The sequence below is a fragment of the Cryptomeria japonica genome, chromosome 6, assembly GCF_030272615.1.
Source record: "Cryptomeria japonica chromosome 6, Sugi_1.0, whole genome shotgun sequence".
In the NCBI taxonomy this organism is placed as follows: Eukaryota; Viridiplantae; Streptophyta; class Pinopsida; order Cupressales; family Cupressaceae; genus Cryptomeria; species Cryptomeria japonica.
The window spans coordinates 186,490,667-186,504,337 of NC_081410.1; the positions used below are offsets into that span (position 1 = coordinate 186,490,667).

Below are 13,671 nucleotides of genomic sequence, written 5' to 3' on the forward strand. Positions count from 1 at the left end.
CTACATAGTCAAGAAGAATACATTTTGTGCACTTCATGTCCAACTTATTTCTATTCTCTCTAGGAATATGAGCATAAGCACCATAACCAAAAACACAAAGAAATGAATAATCAACAAGTTTCTCTATCCATACTTCAAGAATTTTATTATCTAGAGTTCTAGTAGGTGATCTATTGATCAAGAAACAAATTGTAAAAATAGCTTCACCCCAAAATTTCTACTCCAAACCATAATCTAGCTCGCTCCATTATTGCATAGTTCATGCATTCAGCAATGACTTTTTTTTGGGTGTCCTAGCAATCGTCAATTGCCTTGCAATCCCATGCTCTCTACAAAATTGGTTAAACTCTCTTGAACAAAATTCACCTCCATTATTTGTGCTCGAAAATTTTATAATCTGACCTTTCTAATTCTCTACCAAAGCTTTACTTATTTTCTTTCTTTTTAAAATAAGAAAACACTTCATATTTCTTCTTGCCACCTTATGAGGATAGTCATCTATAAATGAATCAAAATATGATGAACCCCAATAAACGTTACAGAATCTCCCCAAGTATCTGAATGAATTAGATCTAAAACTTCTTTACTTCTGATAGTAATTCTACAAAAACACAAACTATTATGCTTTCCAAACAAACAATGTTCACAAAATTTAGATCTTTAGATTTGGCACTTGGAAGAAGATTTATATCTAGTTATACCTTGAGACCACACTCACTCATGGCCTAGTCATTCTTGCCAAGTTGATACAGAGTCCGCTTTTGTATCAAATACTATTAATTTCTCCAACCAACTTTCACTTTGGTCGGTTGTGAACATTGCTCATCTTTTGTCTGGCCTTCTTGTTGTTCCCCCTTTGTCTACTATGTCCTCCCATAGGGGTCTACTATCTTTTCCTCTCGCTGTGGGATTTCAATTTATAGTATCGCTAGGACTATAGTTTGTAGGAGGAAAGGTCCTTCTACCTCTTCTCTCCCTCTTTCTCATGTCATGAAAGAGAAGTTGTGCCTTGTTTGGTTTTCCCAATCTCACTACTCGTGAGATTCATCCTTCTTGCCTTGATGGTTGTTTTATTATGGATTTGGGTCCTTCCACTTAATATAATCAAAACATGAGGTGTATTAGAGAATTCCCTTTATAACCTACCCTAATATGACAATAGTTTTTACACAATTTAAATGTCTTACTGAAAATTCACATAAAAGAAGAATATAATACAAGGAGATTTTCCTTGCCTCAAAAATTTGAATAGCCATAACAATGTAGTTGGATATGACCAAACTACTAATTGGATTTTATGTCAGCAATGTGCTTTCATTTACCACATGAAAGCTTGTGTGGTATCATCCTACTAAATCTAAGTTCAAATAGAATGATTCAAAATTGTACAAGTAAAAATACTATTGGTATATTCATATTCCATAAAAATATTTATTTTTATGCATTGTCTAAATCAATTGGTTTTTTATTCCAATGTTGTAATTAAAAGATATTCTATTGTTTCCATATTGAATGGAAAGTGACAATATTCCCTTATTTTAGAAAATTATTCTAAAACTATTTGTTTACTCTTTCAAAAAGATTCGATTAAAATTCCAACCAAACTTATAGGTGGACCACATTTTTTAAATTAGCAAACGTACTAGAAATATGTCAACAATACAACTACAACATAATTCTTAACTTAAATGACATAATTTTTCAACTAGTTTAGTACTTATGTTTGTTGTTGCCCATTGTAATTTGTTATCCGTCCATTAGCATGAGTTTTATCAGTAGACTCGGGTGAAACATGGTCACTTCTAGACGTTTCTTCTCATGTTTAGTCTAAATTAATTTTTAAAATATGAATTATTTAATTATCAGTAAAAGACAATCTAATTAATTAAATGATTTGATTTTTTTTTAGAAGAGCAAAGAATAACCTAGCCTAATTAATTAGTGAAGAACGCAAGATCAGTGACAGAATTGATAGTGTTTAAACAGATTAAACCTGCTCAACAAATGCTAAGGAAATTCTTTCGTACATCTGCAATATCTTATTTTTCCAAATGCCTCTATCTTTGATTAGAAGTATTTGAACTTATGGATGGGTGATCAAATAACCGCTTGTTCAGACATTGTGATAAATTCAACAATCAAATCATATAATCGGATCCTTCAAAATGGATAATTTTTAGATACTGGTCTGCTTTCTGCTTTCAAGAAACGTAGATCAATTTAGAAGGCAGTGTTTCACGAAGCTAATTCTTTTTCAACCGTGTTTAATGATTTATTTAATTTTTCATCAGCAAAACAATATATTTAAAAAAAATCCATCTAGCACGAGACTGAGAACCTGGATAAACCAAGATAAAATCAGATTCCACATGGTAATCAGGAAGCATTAAGCATCCCTACGAAATAGAAATGGGCGTATTATTTATACCGAATCGAGACCTTTAACACCATAGTATATATCTAAGGAATATGACCAGCTGCAAATTCCAGAAAATTATTTGACCCGTGGAAGAATGACCATCACACCCCAGTACATATCTAGGGAACATAACTAGTTGCAATTTCCAGAAAATTATTTGACCATAACACCTTAGCACATTACCTAAAAAAGAAAAGTAGCTGCGATTACCAAAATCAGAGAAACAAAATTCACGGTTCCTTTCAGTAGAATACGATGGCCTTACATATCCGTTAAGAAATTCCTCATTGTACCTTTATAGACGGCATGAAATATCATCTGATTCATCGATTAGTTTGACATTGTAAGACTGGAATAAACTACAGAGTGTCACTAAATAAATTGACAGGACTTATTTTAACTTCACGAGCACATATCCATCTTGGCATGATCATGTCTTATTTATTTCTTTAACTTATTTTGTTATGTTATTTCCACATTTATGTTAGTAATATAACTTTCATAAATTCTTCATAGTTCTGAGACAATCAACTTTGCACTTTCTACTTTCTGAAGGCATGAATATACTGCATTCTTTAGAAAAAAATCGCTTGTTTTATAATAGCTCGTTTTCTTATGACTAAAAGTTATCTCCATAAAAATCATGGCCATCAATAACAATCCATGTTGACGTGGGCTGTAAAATGTGCCTCTCAACACAAACAAGCAGAAATGTTATACGGTAAGAGCTGTGTGCATTGTATGGTGTACCTTGGAATGGCCTTATCCTTTCCTAAAGAAACGAACAGAAGATTTCAAATAATGTAATCGATCATCACATCTAACTAATTTTTGTTGAAGCTAGATTACAATCAGATAAAATAGCTCAAAAACAAATGATTCAATTACTATTTAAAAGTAAGCATGTCCAGAAAAGCATTTCTTACTAACTCATATTCAGGTGCCTCGAACAATTTCTAATTTAGAGTTATATCCATAAACAATTCTTTAAAAAGCCAATTAATCTGTGTTAAATGCATGTAAATATTGTAACAGATCACCACATCTAACCAACTAACAAAAGATTTCAAATATCCTAACAGGTCAACCCATCTAACTATTTTTTACTGATACTAGATTACAATCAGATAGAATATAAAAATAAAGTAAAATCAAATAATTCTAACAGGTCAACCCATCTAAATAAAGTACAAACAAATAATTCAATTACTATTAAAGTAAATGTCCGGAAATATATTTTCTTACTAGCTCATATTACAGTTTCGAATTTGGTTTTATGTCCAAAATGAATTCTCAAAAAGCTAAATAATATGTGGTAAATGCAAATCAGTAAAATATAAAAATAATGATTATTGTAGAAAACATTCAGAAGAATGAGAATCCATTCCAAAAGAAAAGTTAGTTTAAATCATTTTACAAGGAGGTTTGTACAAAGTGTTCAGATATTGTTGGATACAACACAGCATTTACCCAAGACACTAGACCTAGTTAACGGTAAAATACAACATATATATTCTCCATAGAGAATTCCAAAGTGACAAATATTATCCTTGAATCCTCTGCCAATTATAGAAAACGTTGACTTTTCAGCATAGATACACCGCAGCTGAATGGGTTGCAAATTGACTGTCCTTTGCCACAATTGATCTACTGCAATAAAGAGTATTGCTATGCATATAACAAAATGGGAAGAAACTGTTATATATATGCATTCTTGACCATAAATGGGAACGAAGCATGTCAACTACAAATACCCATACATGATAACAGAGTGATATGTCATCTTAGGTTTGAAAGAACTGTGGTGCTGCAGTGCATCAACCAACTTTGCTGGCAGGGGTTTGTTTGGTTTTCAAGTGTGTCACCATTTTTCCCTTAGAACCAGTGAATACTTTATACTCATCGAATAAATTAAAATACTAAATAGTCACTTGCATGTGTCCACAATAAATTCAAATTGATAGATAGCAATTTGAAGATTCAATTAACAAAGTCAATGTCTAGAGCCACTTCATCAGGAGGAAAAATCTCAAAGGCACATCAACGGCAGTTACATTGAAGGAAATTCGAAAGAGGTTAGAAATTCTTCATGCTGTCGATGCAAGACTTACTCTGCAGTCATTGCCAAACAATAATTTGTCAATTCTATCGTCAAGGAAAATTAACATACTACTTAAATGAAAAAATAGACTTATAACTTGCCTTAAAACTGGCTTCTGCACAGTTTCTGGATTTAGTCCATTTTGAGTTGTAGAAACCACACCAAGATTTACTGAGGGCTTAATCATCGGCACGCCAAATGCACATTCAAATTAGGAACCAGCACAACAAGCATGCCAGCAAATCATGTCAGTGTAATGTTAAAACAAAACAAAAAAGCAGAAGTCGCAGCTATCCAAACAAACTTAAACATATGTGCCGAGCAAAATACATAAAAATATAGACAACATTCTGCAAATGACATACAAGTCATCGAAAAGCAGATACTATATACTAGAAAGCCAAATGTATATACAAATCCAGAACCAGGACAATAAAAATGCCAGCATTTAAATCAGTACATCACAGAAAACTTGAACTATAGAAATTGAAGTTACCAGAGCAACTTGTGTGCCTGTTAGAGAAAGTAAGCAAATACATAAGCATAAAAATAAATAATCAAACATACACGAAAATAAGACAACTCTCTGACAGTAGCATATTAATCTAGTATCATCAACCTAAATCATTAAAAACAGCAGATAGTACACAAAAAAATACATGTAAGGACATAACATGTCTTTCCCATAGAATTGCTGTGCCTCAACTTCAATATGTCAACATTTAGTAACACAAAAAGCAAAAACAGAAAATAACAATTCATAAAACAAGTTTTGAAGTTAGACCTCTAACTCGTCCAGAGCATTTTGATATTTTCCAGGTCTTGACACACAACTGTTTGGGTGTTCTGTGCCAGAACCCATCTCTTCTGACGTTTCTTTCTGATCATAACTTTTGAGCTGCAGTTGATCACCAGTCACAACACAACCGTCACTCGGCTTCTCTATAACTTCCACATGTTTCAAAACAGTTTCAGCTCCAATATCTGAGTTCAGAATATCAGTCTCTTTGCCAGAACAAGCCTGAGTTAACAGCTCGGACTTGTTTACAACATCAGAGACCAAAGAACTTATGCAATTAGTATCATTTGGGCTCACAGCAGCTCGTTTTTCTGCCTTGTCCACATCTACCACGCACTCATATTTCCTCTTGTTTGCCTTCTCAGCAGAATTACCATTGCCTTCTTCAACTGTTTCATCCTCACAGTTCCCATTAGGAGTCTTTGGTGAACATTCTCTAACCCCTGGAGATGTCCTACCAGTTTGATTTGGAACTCTTCCACAGCGTGACCGACGAACTCCCCCAGGGAAAACATATGATGGAATTTGTTTACGACGTACATGTGAGACATAAATATCCATTCCTGGTTTCCAGAATATATACATACCAACTGACTGCTTAAACTCATCCACAGTAAGCCGTATATCAAACTGCTGACCTTCCTGTATGGGCACTCCCTGTTTCCGTTGTAAACCCATAAAAAATGCACAGTGGTAGCATGACTTAGATGGGTCAACGTATTCACAAGGATAGGGATGGCATTGCAGCATCCCAAGAGTATCTCGCTCAATCTGCAAGTGGGTGCTCACAAGTAAATGTCAAACTAATAAGCTTTACGGGAGATATCATTATCAATTACAATGTTTAAAGTAATAAGCATAAGAACTTCCATACCATCAGAGTAAGTAGCCTTAATCGGGATTCAACCCAGCCCTTCCAATTACGTAAATCATCTTCATCAACAGCAAGAATGTCAACTTGTAGATAGTTTTTGTACGCGTCAAAGAACTGGTAAGGCTCAAAAAGGGTTTTCCACTGAGCTCTATTCATTTCAATATCCTGTTTTAAAAAGAGTTGAAACATGAATAAAATTGCAAAATGAAGACAATATACAGTTCAATGCAAAGAATAAATGTTACCTCACATATTTTATTGCCCTTCTGAAACTGCTCTGTCATTACACGAAGTGTACTTGTTGATACATTGTAACTTGAGTTCATGCATGGATAAGCTGGTGTTATGATAGGCATATGATGAGTTCGGTCCCGAGGATTCTTCCGAGGATCCCAGACTGGAAATCCCAATTCCTCTTCTTCTATTGAACAAAGCATTACTGGATTTGGCCAGCGCCACTGGGTATAAACACGAAAGAAACGAGACACCAACATGCTTGGAATAGCATTGGGATAAAGCTGACAGACACGAGCTACCAGCAATGCCCAATTTACACCACCTAAAAATCCTGTGACCTACACAAAACTGACAAATTTATGGACAGAAATCCTACTAAAAGAAAAAATAACATAAAATAAGTAATTTATAACATGCGATTAACTCACATTTGAGTATACACCTCGTTGCTTTGCCCAGAACTTGATGCACCTAAGTGTAGTACGGAAATTCTGCACACACACAAAAAAAAAAAAAACCAAAAATAATAGAAAGACATCAAGCATTGTCAGTTCAACTGGGCAACCTTAGAAAAGATTGCCAGCCAAATACTACAAGTGAATCCTTGTAAATGTTGCACCTTAACATTTGGAACAAGACGAAGTATCTGATCAGTGACCCTACAACCATTCAAAATTCGAACACTCTGTTCATCCAAATTGTACAGTACTGACTCCTGTGATATATCAAAGTCCTGCAGAGAAAAGTTTGCCAACTCTTACTAGCCAGGAAACTGACAAATTAGTATCATGGTTCCCTGCTAAGAATAGAATGAAAACAATGAACAAGCAGCAAGAACCAATTCCAAACTCCATATAATTGTACAGAAATTGTTCTCAAACTGTGTGAAACTCAAAAAATGAAAAAAGCATCAACTACAAGACATATCACTTATTTTAATTTCATAATCCCAATAGATGGATGAAGAGATACTACATTGAGTGGGGGAGAGGAAGCACTCATAGTATATACAAGCAAAATTATAGTGAATACAAGGTGCAGATAATGCTATATTGAAAAGAATATATAGAACGTATCTGTTATTTTTAATCCACTTCCTGATGCAAACTCCCACTTACATTATAGCAGTGTACAACTTTAAGGCACAAGCTCCCAGAGAACAATTAAAGAGACTTGACAAAATCATAACAATACACCATGAAAACCCCATAAATAACCTTAGCTCAATAAGCCTAAGGATATAAGCATTACACTTGAAAACCCAACAATTAACCCCTTGTAATCACAACCCACTGCATTAGCCTTGCCATTTCCTGAGTTTCTCAGAAGTGCTTTATTTATATATGGTTATTTTACACTTGCAAGACAAGAAGATACAGAGCAAAGGCAGACCGAATATTTTAGGTGTTGGGAGAGAGTTGGGGCATTTTAAAATTTCATTGTTTGACTTCGAAAAATTTCTTCTACAAATTAAATTTCAAATCAGAATGAGGATTTTTTTAAGAATACACTAATGAAGGTTTAGGTTAAAAAACATATAGCTGAACCCAAAATAGTAAAATAGTAAAATAGCATTTTAAATGTTTATGGTGTATAACATCTGTTTTGTGTATAAGAACCATATTTGACATATATAACAAAATTAGTTTCTCCCGGTTCTAACAACTAGTATATTGTTATTTAGTTCTTAAGTTTTTTCCATTTTTAAACCTAGGGAACTGGATTCCATGTATACCATGTTTACCAGAACGGCTGGAAAATACAACATTTCCAGGTGTGAAACTACCAGAATTGGGAATCGATCCATATGACATGTGCAATCAGTCAGGGTTCAGATTTGAGTGGTCCCAGGCAATTTCAGGGTCAACATAGCTCTTCCAAACCAATTCCAGAATGATTCCAGTGTCAAGTGAATCTTTCAAGAAGCATCAAACGATGGTCTCCAAACACTGAACAACTGGCATATTATGCATTTCATGTCTTAAGCCTCGGGGCAACAAGGAATGAGACATTTTTTATGTGTTTAAGTCCCAGCAACAGCAGACAACAAACAGAGAAAATCACTAGTCTTCATGTTGATAGAGCAGCCCACATCAAACAGTCAAGGAGATACCATCTCCAGTGAACTTTACCATTTAATTTTATTTTGCCTCCAACACTAAAAATAGCTTAATCCATAACAATTCTCAATAATATTTATTTACTATATTCATCACCCATTTTCTTTCGTTTTCACTTTAATAATTGAACACATCTTCTTCCAGTTACTTCCAGAGTCCAAAGCCCTATGTTATTTCATTTTTCTGTCTATTTACTTTATATATTATTTTGTTTGCCTTTATGCTTTTGAATTAAGATATTGTATTTCAAATTTGTAATATTTATGATAGTTTTGCTTAAAATATGCATGATATGTGGCATTTTGAACTTGATTCCTTGTTAAGGCTGCAAATATGTATTATATATTTGTGATTTTTACATCATTTCCTCCAAAAACATGCCATACCAATGTACCTTACCCACATAACCATATCCATACTCAATTCCAATTAGGCAACTTAGCTACTATGAACCTATGAACCTGAGATATCATTGCAACCCGTAGCCTAGTAGCACCAACATGACTGTAAGTAGTGACCATAAATGTGTCAGATAACTGAAGCAGATTAAGGGTTATGTACACCACATATCAACAAGGTTAGGAAGTATGGGAGGATGTTTCACAGGATTGATGTTCGGATTCACATCTCAAATTTGATCAGATTTATGTGGTGGTTGGGAATCTTTTAAATTTATTTTGAAAGACTATATAATTGTCAAAAACAATTCACAATCAATAATAATAACTGAATAGTGAACAATGCAAACAAAAATTCAGTTTACATGCAAATTCTGGTATTTTTTCCCACAGCATAGGGATGACAGATTTGCATAGGGAAAAGGCAACTCAGGACAAACAATTAAATAACTGCAACGGTAATTCAGAACAAACAATCACAAGATAAACACTAAGCCTCTATAAAGGATTAATTTTGCTTTGATGCAAAGACAATAAAGGACTAAATAATAATATGCGAACATCCAACATACAAAATATGCTTAACTTCAAAGACAATTCAGAGAAAGAGATAATAAACATGGAAAATGTAAGCTTATAAAAGAGAATTTCAATTATTTCTTACTTTGATGCAAAGCCAATGATAAACAAGAACATACAATACAACATAAGCTTAACTAGCTAAGGATCAATCTCTCACACTAGGGATAATATGGAGAGCAATGCTGGCATAAAGCAAATCAATTGAAATCCCCCTGAACTTAAATTTCATTACAGGTACATGTGCATCTGGAACACGATTCAACTGTGTCACTTCAGGCATACCAGCTAAAACATCATGAAGAATAATAAAAAAATCCTCCTGCATCAACAGAGCAGCCTGTCACTGAAAGTGAACCTCAGTTTATATCATTATCAACAAAACTAATATTGTAAAGCCCAATAGTCATTTTCCTGCACACTAACCTCTCGATTTGCATATTCAGGACCAACACACAATGTGTCAATATCAGCACCTGGGCCATGCACCTGTTCATCCAGACATGATAAGCTGACAACTCGTGATAAAATAAAGGAAAGATCTTTTACACTTCAATTGGAAAGATATATATATTATGAACAACTAGCAATAATCAATTAATGGCCCACTTGCATAGTTATGTAATTCCTTGAAAATTGTATATATCAATTTCACTGCTAGATATTAATGATTCGTTAAGTCAATAATGTTACACAGCTCCAAGAGCATCCCTCACCATAAACAGAAAAATCCTTAGTAACACTTGTGAAATGAGCATTCACTAGCATTAGATTATACAATCTAATTCTAACAAACAAACAGTGCATAGCGTGATAATAAATTATGATTTTACTTGGATTTGTCAATACATCCATAAAATATACACAGATTCACAAATACATGCAATCATATCTTTGAAACATATAACAAAAGTAGGCAATAGACCAAGAAATAAGATCTGACATTTTGTACAAATTATTAAATATTCATAAAGAGCACCTGACGCAGCTGTAAGTCAATCCTGCATTCCACAAAATGGATACATATTATTCTATATGCCAGTTAAGCTGATGATCATTTTCAAATATAATGTGCTTTTATTTACCTTGAAGATCAGTAATATGAATACTCAGCATGGAGCTTTCCATCATATCATTTACATAAAACATAAAGATCGGTACCATCACTGGATTCTGATTCAAATACTTGTCATCATCAAACATACCAAAACTATTGCAATGCAAGCTTTGTAACCTGCCAAAATATCCATCTTTCATTCAAACAACTTGTTACAAGATATTAAACAGCAAACATTGAAGCCAATCATTAAAAAAGATTGTATTTTGACCTAACTCCAACACCAAAGTAGCCAGTTCCTTGACTGCAAATTGTTGCAATTACCATGCAATGTTTGAATTATAAAAAGACCAGCTCCATGTCAGATAGTTATTCATAGAAGTTGAAGAAAAAAAACACACTTATACTAAGAAGTGGGTGAATCAGTATAAGACAATTTTCACTTATTTACACTTAAAATACCTTAGCAATCACAGAGCAATAATCAAAGCATCCACACAACTAAGATCTAACAACAGAGAACACAAAATTCACATGGAAAACTTTACAGGAGAAACCACAGCAAAATATTGCTATATATATATATATATATATATATCTTCTTACAAGCTGCATAGGCAACAACCCATTGGGGACACCAATCCCCACCTCTAAGCACCAACTCAGCAAGAGACTCCAATCTCTTTCAATGAGAGGCACCAACCTCCCAATCTCTTAGAATAGGAAGCTCCAACCTTCAATGTACAATATAATAGATGTATGCAAAACTTCCTCTTTAAAATTTCTCCACAAATCTGCTCATACCCTTGATCAAGTCTTCACAATACTTTTTCACAAATCATGCAAAAATTTGTTCCAATGTCTTCACAAAAAGAGATAAAAAAAATCTCATAAATCTGCTCATGTATTTGATATATATCTGCTGTAACCTCTTCTTAATTATACTCTTCATGCACACAAATAAACCTTCATATGCTGCTCATAAATCTGCTTTAGTATACCCTCAAATTCTGCCCTTAAATCTGTTCTTATTCTGCTCTACAAATAGGAATAATATTTAAATCCAAGTGACCTCTATTTATATCCCTCCAAATGCAACCTTTCACCAAAGGTTATGGCTCCACAACTAAGTCGGCCAGCAGCATGATAATTTTTAATTTATTTAAATTGCATTTGCAACTGGGTCGGCCAGCAGCATAAAAGATTTTATAATTTAAAACTTCCTTGACCATGGAAGGGTGATTCTCCCTAAGAGGTCGGCCAAGTCAGATTAAATATTTTTGTTTTTTGTTTTCTTTGTTTACAAACTTCCTTGCCCAAGGATAGTTGCTTCTCCCTAAGAGGTCAGCCAAGACAGATTTAATATTTTTTTTTTTTATTTTTTTTTTAAGTTACAAACCTTTTCCAAGGAGGTCGGCCCTCTAGGCAAAAATATATTTTTTAACCTCATTTGCACAAGACATTGGTCAGCCCATGTGCATCTCATGTACTATTGCTGCCTATATAATATTGCATTAATTTTTTATTTCAGCTCCTAAATTTCTTTAATTTCTGCTTCTAATAATCATCTTAATTGTTGTCCTTTGATATCAATGACAACACTCAAAAAATCTCCCTCTTTGTCATTGAAGGCAACCCTATAAAATAATCTTCTGAATGCAAATGGATCATAGAACTCCCCCTCACTGAAATGCTCCACCTTACTTGACTCCTCCCCCTTTGACGTCAATGGCAAAGGGTATCCAGGCTAACTGAATAAGACATTGAATGGCTTCCTTTGAAAACATGCTCTCTTGCAGAACTTAGAGAGTGGATGAGTGACCTCACTACCAATTTCTCCTTCAAGTACTCAAAAAGTCTCTTTTGGAAGAGGCTTCGTTAAATGCAATCTGGTCCTTTGTACCCAGATACTCCGACTTTACTTGCTGCTCAAGTACTTGCTCCCTCAAGAAATGATACAATCAGAGTATGCTTTGTCCAAGAGTGCATAACTAGATTCATTGATATGTTGATGGTACTTGTATTATCACAAAGTATGGGGATGGGACGCTCATACTCAACATTAATATCTTTCAATGTCTATTTCATCCATAGAAACTGTGTGCAACAAGCTGCTGCCACAATATATTCTCCCTCTACTGTAGATAGTGAAACTGATGCTTGTTTCTTGTTTAACAAAGATATAAGGCAATTGCAAGAAAGAATGCTCCTCCACAAGTGCATTTGTATGTGTTGTCAAGGTGACATCTTCACCTCTTGGATACCACAATCCCTAATCCATAGTTCCCATCAAATATTTCAATATTCTTTTGACTGCATTTACTCAAAAAGTCTCTTTTGGAAGAGGATTCGTTAAATGCAATCTGGTCCTTTGTAGCCGGATACTCCGACTTTACTTGCTGCTCAAGTACTTGCTCCCTCAAGAAATGATACAATCAGAGTATGCTTTGTCCAAGAGTGCATAACTAGATTCATTGATCACAAAGTATGGGGATGGGATGCTCATACTCAACATTAATATCTTTCAATGTCTATTTCATCCATAGAACCTGTGTGCAACAAGCTGCTGCCACAATATATTCTCCCTCTACTGTAGATAGTGAAACTGATGCTTGTTTCTTGTTTAACAAAGATACAAGGCAATTGCAAGAAAGAATGCTCCTCCACAAGTGCATTTGTATGTGTTGTCAAGGTGACATCTTCACCTCTTGGATACCACAATCCATAATCCATAGTTCCCATCAAATATTTCAATATTTTTTTGACTGCATTTACATGGGTTTCCTTTGAAGCTGCTTGAATCTGTGCCACTAAACCAACTACTTGCATAATATCAGATCGTGTAGCTGTGAGGTATAGAAAACTTCAAATCATAAATCTATACATGGTTTGATTTGTTGTAGGAAATTCATTGTCTTTGCTCAATTGCAACCAATAATCATAGGAGTACTTATTAGATTCCAATCTTCCATCCCAAACTTCATCAACATTTCCTTAACACATTCGGTTTGTGATATAAAGATTCCTTTATTTGATTAGGAGATTTGCAAACCAAGAAAGAAAGATAACTCACCAAGCATTGACATC

General features: G+C 34.2%; 1 protein-coding gene across 2 annotated transcripts in view; it reads right to left on the reverse strand.

The window, feature by feature from the left end:
• Positions 1-3,803: 3,803 nt before the first annotated feature.
• The window catches only part of LOC131077618 (nuclear poly(A) polymerase 4), a 39,233-nt gene continuing 29,365 nt past the window's right edge, over positions 3,804-13,671 (reverse strand). Inside the window, exons 4-12 of one of the 2 annotated variants that reach the window (XM_058015150.2) lie at positions 9,954-10,016; positions 9,688-9,849; positions 7,050-7,163; positions 6,859-6,921; positions 6,439-6,768; positions 6,194-6,358; positions 5,305-6,090; positions 4,622-4,698; positions 3,804-4,531 (exon numbers count right to left, since the gene is read on the reverse strand). In XM_058015150.2, coding sequence (XP_057871133.1) covers positions 4,507-4,531; positions 4,622-4,698; positions 5,305-6,090; positions 6,194-6,358; positions 6,439-6,768; positions 6,859-6,921; positions 7,050-7,163; positions 9,688-9,849; positions 9,954-10,016 — 1,785 coding nt within the window. In that variant the 3' untranslated portion in view covers positions 3,804-4,506. Of the gene's footprint in view, positions 4,532-4,621; positions 4,699-5,304; positions 6,091-6,193; positions 6,359-6,438; positions 6,769-6,858; positions 6,922-7,049; positions 7,164-9,687; positions 9,850-9,953; positions 10,017-13,671 lie in introns of those variants that run through there. The other variant, XM_058015152.2, reaches the window with a different exon arrangement.